Source organism: Diachasma alloeum, unplaced genomic scaffold (assembly GCF_001412515.2).
Source record: "Diachasma alloeum isolate Michigan unplaced genomic scaffold, Dall2.0 Dall_scaffold_00214, whole genome shotgun sequence".
NCBI classification, from domain to species: Eukaryota; Metazoa; Arthropoda; class Insecta; order Hymenoptera; family Braconidae; genus Diachasma; species Diachasma alloeum.
Window position 1 is genome coordinate 600,106 of NW_021680379.1, and position 17,487 is coordinate 617,592.

Genomic DNA, 17,487 nt, shown 5'->3' on the forward strand with positions numbered 1-17,487 from the left:
CCCCCCCAGCCCCCCCAGCAGGGGTTCCGCCACTGCACCCCGCGGGGGCTTCGCCCCCCTGGACCCCCTTCTGCCCCCCCCGATCCCTTTTCGCCGCGCACGCACTTATGGTATAAAATAGTATACGCAACTCGTGGGGGCAGCAAGCGGCTGCACCGCCCTCGTACATAACCGCTTGCTTCTCGCACTTGTTGGGTAATATACTAATATTTTGATACAAGTGCGACGGGGTGGTAACGAGTGTGAAGTTGGCGGCACGAGGCGAAGTCGAGGGGAACTGGGGGAGGTAAAAATCCAAGTGGCCTAGGTGAATTGTTTAGAAGGGATAATTAAAAAACTGATAAAATAGTATATTTCGTAACGAGTGCAAAAAAGTGTTTTTTGGCGAGTGATATAATCCCACGAGCTAAAAAACATTTTTTCACAAGTTACGAACAACATTTTTCATCACAATGTGGCGGAAATTGGACTTTTAGGCACGCGGAGCAGGCCGAAAAGTTCACTTTTCGTCACAGCGTGATGAAAAATAGAAATTCTGCGTACCCAACTTGGAATAGCGACAACACCGAGGTTAGGAATCGTGGAGGGCTAAGCGTGGCAAATATGGAGTTGTGATAATACATTTCGCTATGGGAAGGAACGTAACAGCTGAGTGAATCAGTGCTGCCAACTTGTCCCTCGAATGGCACGCCGTTGTCACGTTTTCTATCCATATTAATTATTTTCCAATTATCCAAAAGACAAGCCAGAAGAATAAAAGAAGGCTTGAAATATGCGGAAACAAAATATAAAAGTTATCAAAAAAAATTTTCGAGCACAAAAATGGTTGAAATAGATTGAAAATTTGTAATTGAAATATCGTTTTTTTTATTCAGCGATTGGTATTCTGGGAGAGGACAATAGATTTTCCTCCGTTTCACTTCCTACATGCCCACCCCGCCATAAATACTTTAAGCTAGCGCTATTTCTACATTTCTCATACTGGGTTTTCCATAAAATTTTCTACCTCTGAAAATGGAACACGCAACTTTTTCAAGTAAAAGTAAATTCGCATCACTACTGAAAATAAATCTTTACAGCTAGATTGTTGTAACATTAACAAACGTGAGTCACGTCAACCCTGAGAGAGGCCTCACCTCTCCGCCGCGCCTCATCAACCAGAAATAAGCCCCGACGGCTCTCTCATTCTCTGCCTCCGCTCTCTCCCTTTACATTCACAGGCGAGTTACACAAACTGGCGTCGGTGAATTTATTCGAACTAGAGGAAACAGCCACGCACCACCTGGACTCTTGTGGGCTCCACTGTAAAAATGCTTCCTACAAGGTGTGATAATTCAAACGGCAACTGGATTTATAATCTCTCCCCACATGATATAAACTCGGATATTTTTCCCTGACGTTGCTTTGAATACCACTTGTAAAAGGAATCCAAGTTTGCTATCCATCAGGCGAAGTCTTGGAAACATTCTTGCGGAATAAAGAGCCCTTCGAAGCAGAGCATGTTCTTTAGAGTTTAAGTTGTAATTTTTCCATGGAAGAAAATTTTTCAAATTACAGAGAGACTACTAGGAGTTTTAAAAATTGTGAACTATTAGAGTGAGACTTCTCATACATTAAAGATCGATTATATATGCCTAAAAACGAATAATTAATGCAAAAAAATGCTAATTCAAAAAAACTACTTCGTAATTGTTATTGCACACGTTTTTTTTTAATTTTGAAGAAAACCTCTGCAGCTAAAAATTGGACGTCCTGGACTATTTTTAACATTTTAAGCATCTGTAGGGCAAACGAACCTTAAACATCTATTTTGTTGCACTAATTATTCGTTTTTAGACATATATAATCGATCTTCAATGTATGAGAAATCTCATTCTAATAACCCGCTACTGTTAACCCGTCAGCACTCGCGCTATATGACTTTCTGTTGCAAAATTTTTCAGGGTACAGTGGAACCTTCATAACTGCACGCCTCCCGGGGTTTGGGTTCTCGGACTTTGCACTTATGAAAGGACCCTTCTTCGCCAGCGAAAGAGCGAGAACGCTGAGTTAGAAAGAGTTGCGTGTAGAGGCACACACGGCGAAGTACCGGGTAAACAGAATACTATTGCGCATAGTCCTTGCGCATTGTAGATAAAGAGCGGAAGAGGTTAGCGAGAGATCGGGCATAAAGGGGAATTGTAATGGTGGGAGAACACTTCCCCTCGTGTGGTGGGACAGCGTGCACTTATGTACGTGAGCAGTTACGGAGGTCCCACTGTATGAGGAACATAGTCAAAAAATTGAGATTTTGGACTGAAACTTGTTGATTGCCTCAAGCAACTATCCCTCTTTCCTCTGGGGTCTATAAAACCCATCTAGCATCTTTCAATAAATTATAAAAAAATATTTTATCGAGCTGGGACGAGGAGCGTGTGAAATTCTCTCGCGGCGCGAGTAAAGTCGATCGGGTGGCTTTTTGACTATTGGCCAGTTTTTGATAAATATCTCAGAATCTAAGAGAGATAGCAAAATTGTTTTCATGACCTTTTTTATAACCCTCAATTAACTCTACAGAAAAGGTTTTGACAAAAATTTTTCTATCTCTTTTAGATTCCGAGATATTCGTAAAAAACTGGCCAACAGTCAAAATCAACTTAACACGGTTTACCGCTTCGCTACTGAATAGTCAATATTTCAGAAAACATTTTTCCAACTGTTCTCGTTTCTTTTGCTCTATAAACCAAAAGGATTTCAGCCGATATCGCAGGAAATATAACTGGAAAATCCAGTAATCCTCATGTTTTTTTCAAGAATTATGTAATCCGTGCAATGTTCTCGCATGCGCATTTCCATTTTGTGTTTTATTCATTTTTTTTTCCGAGGGTTGTATGCAAATAAACTCCACCTCTCACTTTTGTACGTGCCTATACCGTACATTTACCCCTATGGCGGTTTGCCATTCACGTCCTTATTTGAACCATCACTTTGATTATCGTCATTGGAGCGCATGTTCTGCATGTCTCATTCCGGCCGATCCTCCTACGCTGGGGAGCACGCGACCTTTCTCTCTTTCTCACGTATCCCCCGAGCCTTTCGGCCGACTCCTCTTCCTCCTTTCTCTATTTTGCATATCTCTGTCTTTCTCGGGGATCTCCCTTTCGACTGAGAGAACGCACCGCACTTCCGAGAAAGGCAGAAGCGATTAAGTGAATTTCCGGGTTTCTCGAGTGAATTTCGTGTTCACCGGTCTCCCTGTCACTCTAAATTTACGAATAATCACATCACTGCTTTATACGCCTTTCATAGGGTCTGTTGAAATTCTTTCATGGCTGTAACATGTTTTAGGGCATTTAAAAATGGGGTTTTGTTTTATTCTTGAAACAGGGACGATGGAACGGATATTTTTCATTTTGCAGCGTTGAAGACGGACTTCATGATTGTGTTATCGAAACATTTCATGCATGCAAAACCTCAAAATCAATGCTAAAAATGAGTGCTTGTTCATCTTCTAAAAGCAGAAAATTATGAAATCGACAAGACGATTCAATGCTCAGTTTTTGCTTCCGAATGGAAGCATTGTATTTGTCAAATCTGAAATTGCCATTTTTTTGTGTGATGCTGGCTGATTTTGGTCTCAGGAGTTCGAATATACTGTTTTTAGATGATGTCCGTATATATGTATGTATGGGAGCTTTTTTTCAAATTTACTTTTTCGACGATCACTCACAAAATAATCGTTGAAATCTATTCAATTGTGACTTAAAATATTCGTTTCGATGTTTTCTCGGTCGAGTTCGAAGATAGCGGCGATCGCATGATTTGCTTTGAAATTATAGCATTAAATAGCATTTAATCGAGGTTTAATCATGGTTTTGTCAGAATTTAGCCGGGGTTTAGTCGAGATTTAGTCGGAGGTTAATCAGGATTTAATCAACGTTTCGTCAAGATTTAATGAATGTTCAGTGGAAGTTTAAACCAGTTTAATTTTCATTTAGTCGGCATCTGTTAGATGTTTAACTAGGGTATATGGAGCTCATGTTAGACATTTGGGACATTTAGGGATCGTATTAAGGTTTCATGGCTGGTGTATCTTCTTCCCCAATTAACCATTCAAAAGAAAATTACCAATTCATTAGTAAAAACGTTATACTGGTTGCAAGTCCAGTTTAAGGAAAACTATTCAGGAGAAAAATAAAATTGAAATAATTTACTTACGACCGAGGCGATATCGATATTGATGTATCAGGAGCATGAACTCTTGTGATATCAAATCTTACATTCATGTTGTTTTCGCACAATCTGTCTAATTTAAAATAAATTCAGTTCACTAAAAAATTTTATTTCAAATTGTCTTTAGAAAAAAAATACTGAATTTTCCTGAGGTTTTAAACTTCAGAAAGAATTCTTATCAATTTCAAATTAATGACAGAAAACCGAATATGAACTTTTTTTGTTTTAATTCGATTAATCCATTCGGAAGCAAATTGATAATTTTTAGCAAAAAAAACTATACTTGATTTAGCCCTAAGCAATGGACCACCTGATTGTTTTCATGTGTTGAAAAAATGTACCAAATTATTTTACATTTAGACAATGCTCTCAAAACATGGAATTGTTTCCTCGAAAATTGGGTATATACCCTGGACTTTTCGTTCTATTCCATCAGGTAATGGTTCTAAGGGGCAAACTTTTGAGAACAATTTTACATAAATTAAAAGAATAGATGACATAAAAATTTGTTATTGAATTACCCATAATTCCGTGGTTAAATTTTTAGTGTTTTGATGCTCAAAACTAAATATTTTTTTACGCTACGAAAAACTGTGACTATTTCACGTCCAATATTGAAAAAAGCTAGAAAATTCAACGTAATCGATGAAATCGTCCTCGTATTTTTTTATGTCTCAATAAAATCTGCGAAGGCTACATTTTTTCTGAAGTTACACATCATGTTTATTGCCAACATTATAGTATCAATACTGTTTGTGATCAACAGTGATTCTAACAAAAAGTTGTCTCTCGTCACCAACTGTTGAACACCTTTGGACGAATCGTTGAAGCCGATTAAAGGCTGCAATTGAAAAGTTTCCGGAGTTATTCAACAGTTTCACATCCCCTTTGTTAGGCAATGGAATAAATGCACTTTTTTTCTTCTCCGTTTTTCTCCCCATCTTTCTTTTCCCATTATCTCGTTCTGTTACGACGCGAACGGTGCCATCTAATTTGAATACAAGATAAACAGAGTTTTCCACTCTACACTGAGAAAACAAATTTTTTTTCTCCAAATATTCATTTACTTGAGAGGAGCATTCTCAAAAATGAGAGGAGATTTCTTCAAAATCGTATTTCTCCAATCGAGTCATTTCTAGGCGAGCCTGATTAGGCTTCAATTATGACAATCCGATTAAAGTCTCCAATTGAAAAGTTTCCGTAGTTATTTAACAGTTTCACAGCATCCGCTTTGTTAGCTAATGGAATAAATGCGCTGTTTTTCTTGTCTTTTTGTTCTCCCCATCTTTCTTTCCTCATCATCTCGTTCTGTTATGATGTGAACGGTTCGATCCAATTGCAATACAAGATAAACAGAGTTCTCCACACTCTACACTGAGAAAAAACAATTTGTTTTCCAAATATTCATTTATTTGAGAGGAGCATTCATTTCATCAAAATCGTATTTCCCCAATCGAGTCATTCCCAGGTGAGCTTGATTAGGCTTCAATTATGACAATCATGTTGCTGTAGAGGATGACTATGTTGCACATGACTTTGGATGAACTCCTCCAATGATTAACCATTTTTCCTCAATTTCTTATTTTCTAGAGCGAAGAATTTCGATTCATTTGTTTGGGGTTGATAATTATTGAGGGAATTCACTTAAGATCATGGCTACCATAATCACCTCCAAAAGCAATATAATTGTCATAATTGAAACCTAATGAGGATTCCCTGTTAATGACTCTGAAGAAATACGGTATTGAAAAAATAAATATTTCTCTCAAGTAAGTGGATATTTGGCAAAAATAATTTTTTTTCTCAGTGTATCTGTTATCCCGAATGTACTCGCAGATATATCCAGGTCGTGACCCATTTTCGGATATGCTCTTGTGTCCCTGGTAGCATCGCAAATTGCATACAGATTCAGTTTCCCAACTTCCCCTCTGTCTCCCCCACTTACCGGAAAGAATAAGGGCTACACGCGAGTGAGCGCGCAACTTGGTAGGATGTAGGGTAGATGTATGAGGGAGGGAAAAAGGGAGCGGAATGGTATCCCGTACCAACCCCCAGATGGAATCGATACAGCCACCCCACGACGGTGAAATTACGCTGTAGAATTTTTCCTCTCATTCTAAGCATTAATGAACGCAGAAACAATTTCCATCAATAGCCCAGGGCGAGAACAAAATATTTTTCATTTTAATAAAAATCAATCTACTATTAGCCACGAATGAAAGTAAAATTAACTCAACAGAAGATCAAACGGACATGAAAAAATTTCTCTCGTTTTAAGCATCAATGAAGATAGAAACTATTTCCATTAATAACCCAGGGCGAGAGAAAAACATTTTTCATTTTAATAAAAATCAATCTACTATTAGCAGTGAATGAAAGTAAAAATAACTCAACAGAAGATCAAAGGGGCGCGAAAAAATGCTTCTGTTTGCAAAACAACGGGTAACTGCGTAGAAACATATGGAACTTTTAAACACAATCATCACGTGACAGTTAATTTGATTGCAGTAACGGGGACAGGAAACAAATAAACACAGTGGAATAATGATTGAACAAATTCAACGATTTAGCGATCTAAAACAGGAGTGAAAGAATTCCCTCACCGATGCGATGATCGATATTAACGCGACGTCTGCTTGTCGTCAAATTACGATTCCCGTCACGCGATTCAATTTATTTTACTCTAATCTGAACAAAGAGAAAAAAAATCTGCTGAATGTCCCCATTAATTTCCCCATAAATTCGAATCAATTGTACATTAAATCAAGTTGAATAATCCCGACTGGTGCAATTGATTGATAACGTGACAGTATAAAACAAATGTTTAGTTTCAAGTGAAAAAGAAGAGATGTACACAGCAGATTTAGCAGGATGTATGAAACGCTAAATATAGACGACTTCCTCAGTTTATTTCATTGAGATGCTGTTACGTTAAGAATTTCTGATAGTCTCTTTCGGCTTTTTGAGATTAAAAATAGGGGGAAATCTCGAGGACAGAACCTCGAGGTACGTTAGAAGATTCGAGTTGAATGTGAATTCATCGGAAGAAGCGAAAAACCTAAAACTGTTCTATATTTATAGAACTGCTGAATTGTTACCAAGTGGAAAGAACAATTGTTATTCAATTTTTTTACGTAAATCTTGTTTATCAATTCATCGTTTGGACTTACCCAAAATATTAAGTTGACGCAAACAAGCGTGTATTTTATAATCCCGTAACACTGAGACATCACCATTTTTTACCGGTTTTTAGCTATGGTTTTTGGAGATTATTTTGTCAATTAATTTTTTACCAAACTGGGATCAAGGGTGAGCAATCGTTCGCCCTCTGTATCTCGCTTAGATTTATTTGAGGATTTGGTCAACGGTGTTTAGGAGTTTATTTCGGTTTATTTGTTGTTTTTTTTCTTATGCGGAAAGACTGTGCTCACTAAGTAACTGCTTACACACAACTGAACTGAACTGATCGACGCTGACGCTCCGCGCAAGCTGCAGTTTGTTCAGTTTGGGATGTGTACTAGAATTTTGATGCGAGGCTGAGGGCTCGTGAGGCACGTGGCGCCATCCCTTGGAAAAGTGTTACAGTGCTCGGAATCAACATTAGCATTAGAGAAGGGTGAAAATTAAAGTTGCTGTTGTGTACCTTTTTTTCTATTTTTTTTTTTTCAATTTTTATCGTAGATGGCTTCAAGCATTAGCTGTAAAATAAGCCCATTATAATTGCAATTGACCATCTCAAACTTGAAATTCATTTTTTTTTCATTTTACACGTTGTTGAATGCAGTTTCACCGTTTTCGATTTGAAAAAAAAAACAACTACATTTTTCACTCAAAAAATGCAGGCGGCTGTATCTTCTAGAATTTTCTAGAAACTCCTTGAATTTTTTCGAAATTTCAAAGAACTTCTCGAATTACCTCGAAATGTCTAGAATTTTCTAGAATTCCGATAGATGGCGCTACACATAAGGACCGTTTTCCAAAATGACCCCTATATTGAAACCATAGACGTATCCACGTCAAAAAAATTAAATTGATTGACCATTTCATTTTCGAGAAATCATCATAGAAAGTTATTTTTTTCCCCAATGGATGGGACAAGTGAGATCAATACGCGAGACGTGGCAACATAATAAGACAAACCACGAATTCTGCCAGGTTAGGAGTCACACGAACAGAGAGACACACTGCGCGTGGTTGCCACAATGGACACCATTTGACGTTAGCTGTATGCGCACGTATTCATGTAGAGTACATTCATCGATGCGTGAGCCGAGTCGAACTGTACATCAGCAAAAGTTTTTGTTTTAACCCGGGTTCTTCGTTTAGTGGGATTCAGCGCAAAGCGTGAAAAATTTGAAGTGTGACTCTCTTGGGACAACAAGTACAACAACCTTAAGGTGTTTCGTGCGAAAAAGGTCAATACAGTAGACTCCCGTTAGAGTCACACTCAAGGGGCTGTTGGAGAAGTGAATTCGGGGAATGCGATTGTATTCACCTTCCACCACCACGCGCTTACTCCGGGTGTCATTTCTCAGAATCGACATTTTATTTTGCGAATTTCTGAGAATTCAAAAACAATGACTCCTCCAGGAAAAATCGGAGCATTCATTTAAAGGCTTTCGTAGGTAATGGAGTGGGGGGAGCGCTCGCTGGCCGAAAAATCGATATGAGGGGAAATGCGACTACAGTGCACTCTCCTTTATCCGCAGGCCTCGGGACTCGGTCGTGACGGCATTTCATGTGAAACGCAGATAAAGGAACATCCCCACTCGTCCAGTTTACAGCAGCATTAGAAGAGGGAAAGGGTCGGGAATAGTGGGGGAAATCATGGCAGTGGTTTACATTTGTGACCCACTGCGCATTTCATAGCGCATGACGTCAAAGAGAAGGATGCACGATAGATATGGAGTGGTGGAAGGTTTTTGAGGGGCAACAGGCCTCGAGGGGAGTGAGCGCAGATTACGGAGTCGGCGGATAAAGGAGAGTCTACTGTATAACGAATGTGACTCTAACGGGAGTCTACCGTAATGACATTCATCTGGAATTCATATAGAATGATTATAATCACAATTGAATTATCTATGAATTTTCCTAGATTTTTTTTGGATTTCCTTTTCAAGTTATTAACGATTGAAGTTGCTTCTTATACATAGGCTCTTATGGAGATTTTTCTGTTTAGCACAAAACGGCGTTACCATCTGAGCTGATAATATGATTTCATGCTAAATAGAAAAATCTCCAGAAGAGCCCATGTATAAGCAGCAAATTTAGGCATTAATAACTTGAAAAGAAAGTCTGAAAAAATTCTAGGAAAATTCATAGACAATTCAATTGTGATTATAAACATTCTATATGAATTCCAGATGAATGTTATTATCTACCTTTTTCGCACGAAATACCTTAAGGTGTTTCGTGCCAAAGTCAAAATAATGAAAAAAAAATTGGAAAATTCACGGGAGAAATGTCTGAGTATGCTGCATCATTGAAAATTTTTGCATATTTTTTCAGGTCTTAGTCTCAAAAAAAAAATGAAATTTGGATGTTTTTGTAAACCCTCTGACTATAACTTCCGAGGTTACCCCACTCTCAATTAGGAAAATTTCCATGGCACCTAAAAAATAATGAACTATTGAGGAAAAACTAGTGGGTGATAAATCAGATCTTTTTTGAGGACACGCAAAAGTTTTAATTTTTTTCAGAATTCATAAAAAAGTTATTTGAACAAATGATTCGGAAAATTATGAGTTTCTGAACAATTATGCCTTCACGCGCAGGCGCGTGATTTGAATGTCAGTGAACATCATGGGAAAGGTATGGGTTGGACCATGGACCTGAGAGAGAGAAAACACTCGACAGGTTTACCAACTCGAGATGCATTTTCCTATTATTTCAATAATTTGAAAAACATCCAATAAAAATGATTTGACACCTATAGGTGATGAGAAAAAACTCAATCAATCTGATGAATAAAATCAATATTCAAAAATTTTTCAAATGCACACTTAAATAGTTATTTGAAAATTGGAAAATTTCGTGTTCCGTGATTGAATCAGGGCTCGAGAACAATAAGACTCCCCTTCAGTGTCATCCCCCCCCCCTCGGTCATCAACACACGAAACGCCTTAATCTGTACACTGAGAATTTCTTTCCCTTAATTAGGAATAATGTTACCCACTTGAAACCATTGCCCTTGACTTTGGAATATTATATCGATTCAAGAACAATGTTTTCAACACTAAAAATTATGTTCTTAATTGAAGGAATATCGTTTTCCACACCATTGAAAAGAAGATTGAGTAAAATCAATGGACTCATTGATGTCAATTTAAAATTAAATGAAGCAAAATTTGTTGAGTAAAAAAAAAAGATTCTTTTTTTTCAATTCATAATTTTTTTAGAACAAACGGAATCAACTAATATTACTTTTTAATTTCCTCAGTTTTAATTGCATGAAGTGCATAATTGATTGCCGTCGAAGAAATCCACGTCCATTGATTGTTGATTGGATTGTACAATTCACCATGAATTAGTTTCGTTCTGCATCCCGCTGTAACAATTGACAAAACTATGAAATAGATATTTGTTCCTCATCGTTGGTGAAAAATTATGCGTAAATGAGAGTTACATTTCTCAAGGATGCGTTGAACTTCTTCAGGGGAAATGAATTTTTTCCAATCGTGAGTTCCCACCGGGAGGAGTTTCAGAATGTACTCAGCAGCTACTATTCCACCCAGATACGAGGGGATTGTTTTATTCATTGTGGTAATGAATATGGAACCCCCAGGCTTCACAGACTCGGCGCAGCACTATGAATGATCATAAATGATGAGAAATTTTGGCATTGAAAAAATTACTATAAAAAACTAGAATAGTCCATTTTCATCATTGATTAAGGAGAGACTACTTTGAGTTTTAAAAGGCATGAGCTATTAGAGTGAGATTTCTCATGTATTGAAGATCGATTATATATGTCTAAAAATAAATAATTAGTGCAAAAAAATTAATTGTTTACTGTTCGTTTGCCCCGCAGACGCTTAAAATGTTAAAAATAGTCCCGGGGCCTCGAATTTTGGAGCTACAGTTTTTTTTCAAAATTTTGCAAAAAATATGTGCAATAACAATTGCGAATTAGTTTTTTGGAATTCGACTCCTACACAACTAGTTTCGCTTTAACATAAAAATCTGCGCGTTTTATGTAAAATGGGCGGAAAAATTATTCTTAAAATATCTAAAATGTATTCTCGATTTTTTCAGAAACATTTGTCTGGCTATTTTACATGAATGATGCAATTTTTTATCAAAAAAAATAACGAATTTATCTGTATAGGAGTTGAATTTCAAAAAAACTAATTCGTAATTGTTATTGTACACATTTTTCAAAAATTTTGAAAAAAAAACCTCTGTGTAGCTCAAAAATTGGAGATCCTGGACTATTTTTAACTTTTTAAGGGTCTGCAGGGCAAACGAACAATAAACAATTTTTGGCATTAATTATTCGTTTTTAGACATATATAATCGATCTTCAATGTATGAGAAATCTCCAATAGCCTGCGACTTCAGCCCTAAATTGGTCACCCTATGAGGGAAACCCCACCACGCGCCCTTTTTCTTCAACTACAAATTATTTATTTTAATTTTCCGGTTGACTGGCTAACCGGAAAAAATGAAAAAAAATTGACATTGTCAATTGGAGTGTCTAAAAAATTACAGTAGTTTTTAGAACAACACATTTCCCAAAATTCTTAAAGAACACAAATTATTTCGAACAGATTAGGCATTAGAGTGAATTCGGCAACGCTGAAGTCTAAATAATGTTTATCGATTAATCGAAAACATCGATTTTTCGTTTCCAAACATCGATATTTTTTATTCGATGTCTTCGAGGGCCGATTAAACGATTTTCGATTCTTTTTTTCAAACACATCGATGTTTCTGACCAAGCTAACAAAATTTTTCATTTTTTGTCGAATAATAATGTTGATTGATTGAGAATGAACAAAATAATACTTTATCCGGAATCAGAAGTGATTATTTTCTACAGTATGTATGTTATATGAATGATAAGTGAACAGTGTTTTTTTTATTAATATTTTTCAATTAAAATTTTTAACAATTATTGCAGCTAATGTCCACTCACAGAAAAAATTCAATATATTTTTTTCAATTAATCAACATCTCGGTTTCGAGATTCAAAATTTGACTCTCCAGCAGTAGTTGTCATTGAAACGTAAGTTCCTCGGATTATATTTTTTAAATATAGGGGAGGGTAGGGTAAAACAGACACTTTTGACTTTTTTTGAAATATTTGTGACGTGTTGAATTGTTCATGAAATGAATAATTTTATTTTTCAATTGAAAAATAATGATTCGTCTTTATGATGAGCTTAGACTGAGCTCAATTGATAAATCTGTTTCTGAGTTATGAATATTTTTTAAAAAGTAGAGTGTCCATTTTACCCTACCCTCCCCTATATTTTTCAATAAAAACGAGAAGAAAAAAATTATTTTCAAAAGTGTAATTTTTTTCCTGTGTAATGAAAAAAACATCGATTCTTCGGTAATGGATGTTTTTTAAACATCGCCCACCCATAGAGGTGACCAAGTCGAAGGGTCGCGTTTGGTGACCAGACTAGGGTTAAAACTCGTAGTAGTCTCCCCTTAAGGAATTTATGGCGTTGTCTCGAGGGAAAAAAAGTCAAGATATTGATAATTTTTTGTAAATACGTTCTTTTATGTATTAAGAAATCACGTGCAAAATCTCAGATAGCCTACGTGAAGGACAACAACGGAAATAATTTCTGAAGTTGCTATTTATGCATGCAGTTGAATGGGGCATCGATAATTTCAGCAGTGTTCCCATATTGCCAACAGGTCGATAATGTAGGGAAAACGCTGACATTATCGATGCCCCATTTAACCTCGTGCATAAATAGCAACTTTATAAATTATTTCCGTTGTTGTCTTTCTCCTAGGCTATCTGAGATTTTGCACGTGATTTCTTAATACATAAAAGAACGTATTTGTAAAAAATTATCAATATCTTGACTTTTTTTTCTCTCAAGACACCGCCATAAATTCCTTAACACGATTTGCACTCCTCACCTGTAGAAAGAGCTCCTGATCCGAAACATGTTCCAAAATTTCTGATGCCACAACTGCATCGTACATGCCAGCATTAGTGCGAATATAATCCTCGATAGAGGTATTCAAGTAAGTCAGTCGTCCTGAGAGACTTGGATCAAGGGTGGCATGTGTTTTGGCGAGTTCGATTAATGTCTTTGACATGTCCAGCCCCGTTACAGACGCTCCAATTCTCGCCAAAGGTTCGGACAGGATTCCACCACCACAACCAACATCTAAGATCTTCACTCCTTCCAGCGGATGGCCGGGGTTTACTTCTCTCCATCCTACATTCACCAAGCCATCTCTAACCAATTGAACCCGTAGAGGATTAAGGGAATGCAGGGCTCGCATTGGGCCATCCAGGTCCCACCATTTCTCACGCAATTCTCCGTGCTGTTTCACATCGTTCGAGTCGACTGTAGTTCCTTTAGACTTTGGCACTTCCGGAATAGGTTTTATCGTTTGTGTGGAACTGAGAGGGACATTTTTAATATTTTATAAAGCGAATAGAAGGTTTCTAATCGTTCAAATTTAAGTTTTTAATTTTTTGTGTTATATCGACCCAGTTTTATTCAAAAATTCCGAAAATGCAATGTTTAGACCTCGTCCGTACGTATGAATGGATGTGTGTACGTATGTAACAAAGTGTTTCTTCAATTGTTCGCTAATTAATGGATGGAATTGAATCGTTTTTTTTTCAAATGTAAGTATTGTTGAACCCTATCGATCGCCATTACAGTCCAATCTTCGTACAAGATACCACAAGAAATGTAGGGGAATCCAATTCCGAGAATTACGTATCCCCCACTTTACTCGCGCTCAGAGGGGAAAATATTTTGATTTCGTATTCTTTGTACAAGATACTAGACGATTTCTACCACTATTAGAAAAAAAATGAAATTTCATGGACAGTTGACTACTAATTTTTAGGACAGTGACATTGATTGCGATTTAGGGGGAAAAAATCATGAAATTTTAGGTTTCACTGAAAATTTAGTAACGTTCCAGAATTTTAAGCAGCATAAAGCCGAGAATTCCTCAATGTATTTTAATTTCCAATCTAATATGAATATTCAGTGCCAAATTACATTGAATTTTCAGTGAAATGTGAAATTTCATTATTTTTCCCCCTAAATCGCTTTCAGTGTATTCTTGTTTCAGTGTCTTGAACATTCAAGAATATGTTTACCGGAATTTTTTGGTTTTCTACTCATTTTCAGGGAAAAATGGAATTGAAATCGACAGTTCGCTTTTATTTTCCCACAAAATTCTGAGTTTTCAATGACGAAATTCCTTGAAATTTCAGGGGTCATTAAATTCGATAAAAAATTCCAAAAAGTGTACCGGACATTTCAGACTAAAATTTTTAACAGTGTATACTACATGCAATACAAAAGCAACTCCCCATTTGTTGTTTTATCGAGCACTCAGACCAATTCAGTAGAGGTGCTAAAATGGGGCGAGTCAACGAAACTTTAGGCTGATTTTTTCATAAATATCTTTGAATATTAGAGAGATGTATTTGCATACAAATCTTTCATTTCTAGCGCAATCAAAACTGCATAACAGATTGATCAAAATCGCTACCTTTTTTGAATGTCGAAATGTTCTTCAGAGACTGAATTGCAAGCTATATTCATCACGCTGAAAATTCTCTCACAACTGTCAGTTACCATTTTGACAAGTGCCAATTAGAAATACGAACAAATAGGAAAGGATGTAGTGAAATAGACACTTTTGACTTTTTAAAAAATATTAGTAACTCGGTAACAACTTTATCAATCCATCTCAGTCTTGGCTTATGACGAAGGGGAAGAAGTGTACTTTTCATTGAAAAATAAATTATTCCATTTCATTGGTAGGGGAGGGTGGGGTAAAATGGACACTTTAAACTTTTGAAAAATTATTCATAAGTCAAACAAATTTATCAATTGAGCTCAGTTTAGCCTCGCCATAGAGGTGAAGAATTGTTCTTTGTATTGAAGAAAAAATTATTAAATTTTATCAACATTTCAACCCCTCATTCACATTTTAAAAAAAGTCAGAAGTGTCCATTTTACCCCACCCGCCCCTACATTCAATAAACTATAAATACGAGGATGAGTAATCATCTCCGCATTCAGTCAATTAATTCTCAATTTCTCTATTAAGATTAACACCATCAAAATTTACAACTTTCGCCGTCGTCAGTGGAAATGGAAATGATATCAGTATATTTCGTTCCTATTGTTTTCGAAAAAGAAAATCTATTCGCCTCAAACATAGTTTCATGATATAATATATATTTTAAAAAGGGTATAATGTCATTCCTTACCAATGCCGGGTCAAGGTCCCCAAACTGTACGTGAAATATCTTTTGATAACCGTAACACTCATCTTAATGTTATCCTAATATACTAAAATATTAATTTTTATTTCACTCCAGATTTTTCAATCCATCGTCCTCGAATCTGTCATTGACTCTCTGAACCCACTACAAAACAAATGATCGTATTACTCTCCAAGAAGAATGTCACTCACTAATTTCCACGTAATTTCTGCTTTCAATCGCTCAATTTTAATTTTTATCACTTCAAAACCGCTATTATCAAATAAAAATTGATAATCATTACGCAATAATAATCCAACCGGCGTGAAATGTTGATCTGCCACTATTTAATCTTCGAGGTTAGAGATGTTGTTATGCTCGACGACGTTTCAAGAATGGCGCTTGAGCTTCCGTAGAGCGGGAAAAATTGAACATCGACACGGAAAAAAAAACGAAAAACGATTTTGAAAAATGTGTTCTCATAATTCAACTGTTCAACAGATGAATGAAGAAATCAGAAATTACTTGATAATTCGATGACGAATTGCGAAATCGAATAGGGCGAGATTGAAAGAAAAATTGCAGGCGGCTGTATTTTAGATACAGCTGTAATTGTACGTCGATACGTTCATGGTCTTTCCTTCTTTCTCGAACTAGACATTTGCGCGCGCTTTCACGCGCGCTTATCTATTTGTTGTGAAAATGAAGAAATCGAATTTATTAAACTTCACATACTCATAGATGTTTTATAAATATTGATAATGACTTAAAGAGAATTAAGAGAAGAAAGAGTGAAACATCAATGAATAATTTTTAATCTTCGATTAATTCCTTTTTTTACGTTTTAAAATAATCTGATTAAAATCTGTAATGGTTGAAAAATGAGGGGAGGGTTATGAATTTATTTCCCAGAAAACTGAAAAAAGTTCTTGAATTTTTCGGAAAATTCCACAGTTTTCCAGATAACCGTAGCTCTTCAAAGATTTTTCTCGAATTAGTTGGGAAACCAAAGAATTTTCGTGAATTTTGTAGAGTTTAGAATTTATGTATGAAAGTCTGAGAAGCAAGAATTGATCATTTTGGCGTGTGATAAATATGAAAAAATTAAAATTTGGGAATTGAAGAATAATTTGTGAGTTAAAAAAATTTAGAAATACTATGTTTTTTTTTTCTCATGATCAACAATTAGTCAATTTAGATATGTTTTGATATAAAAATCAACTTCACATATGAAAAAATGAAAAATATGACGCAGAACCAATTTTTGGCATTTGAAGAATTTGAAAATACCGGGGATTTTTTTCAGCTCCTACTTCACGTGACTCATTGACCAACCAGAATTGAGGATTAGCGGTCAGGCAGTTTCGAGATATTTCGATATAAAACAACTTCACGTTTCTTTCATCTTTAGTAAAATAGGATTTCTTAGAAACTCCTTGAATTTTTTCGAAATTTCAAGGAATTTCTCTAATTACCTCGAAATGTCTAGAATTTTCTAGAATTCCGATAGATGGCGCTGCACATAAGGATCGTTTCCCAAAAAGACCCTCTATATTGAAACCGCGTCAAAATACAATATAGACCGCTTATGCAGCAACGATTACGACTAGGGTGAACAGGCCAATTACTGGACGGTTAAGGGAAATTCGAGTTTCGTGGTTGGATCTAAAATAAAAGAATCACATAAATGGGGATATGATGATTTCTATACCTTCAAATATATTTTAATTAGCAGAAGAAAATTATTTAAGTTGAAAATAACAAAACAAAGAATTACATAATAATCATCCGATAAATTTTTTAGTCTCCAATTCTCAATTTCTGTCATTTATTCTAGAACGACA

General features: G+C 36.1%; 2 protein-coding genes across 4 annotated transcripts in view; both read right to left on the bottom strand.

Annotated features, from left to right (window-relative positions):
* LOC107037240 (CD9 antigen) overlaps window positions 1–7,689 on the bottom strand; it is a 29,302-nt gene extending 21,613 nt beyond the window's left edge. For both annotated transcript variants that reach the window (XM_015255683.1, XM_015255682.1), the window contains exon 1: window positions 7,383–7,689. In XM_015255683.1, the coding sequence (XP_015111169.1) occupies window positions 7,383–7,448 (66 nt within the window). In that variant the 5' untranslated portion in view covers window positions 7,449–7,689. The remainder of the gene's footprint in view (window positions 1–7,382) is intronic.
* A 2,869-nt stretch (window positions 7,690–10,558) lies between these two features.
* On the bottom strand, window positions 10,559–16,023 carry LOC107037176 (ubiquinone biosynthesis O-methyltransferase, mitochondrial). Of its 2 annotated transcripts, XM_015255578.1 has the most exons (5): window positions 15,948–16,023; window positions 15,650–15,808; window positions 13,315–13,807; window positions 10,838–11,018; window positions 10,559–10,759 (listed from the first exon to the last, which is right to left on the bottom strand). In XM_015255578.1, the coding sequence occupies exons 2-5, from the start codon at window positions 15,709–15,711 to the stop codon at window positions 10,632–10,634; spliced, it is 864 nt and encodes a 287-aa protein (XP_015111064.1). In that variant the 5' UTR covers window positions 15,712–15,808; window positions 15,948–16,023; the 3' UTR covers window positions 10,559–10,631. The 2 variants fall into 2 exon arrangements, with proteins under 2 accessions (XP_015111064.1, XP_015111063.1); XM_015255577.1 differs by having other exon boundaries at window positions 15,650–16,015.
* Window positions 16,024–17,487: the final 1,464 nt, after the last annotated feature.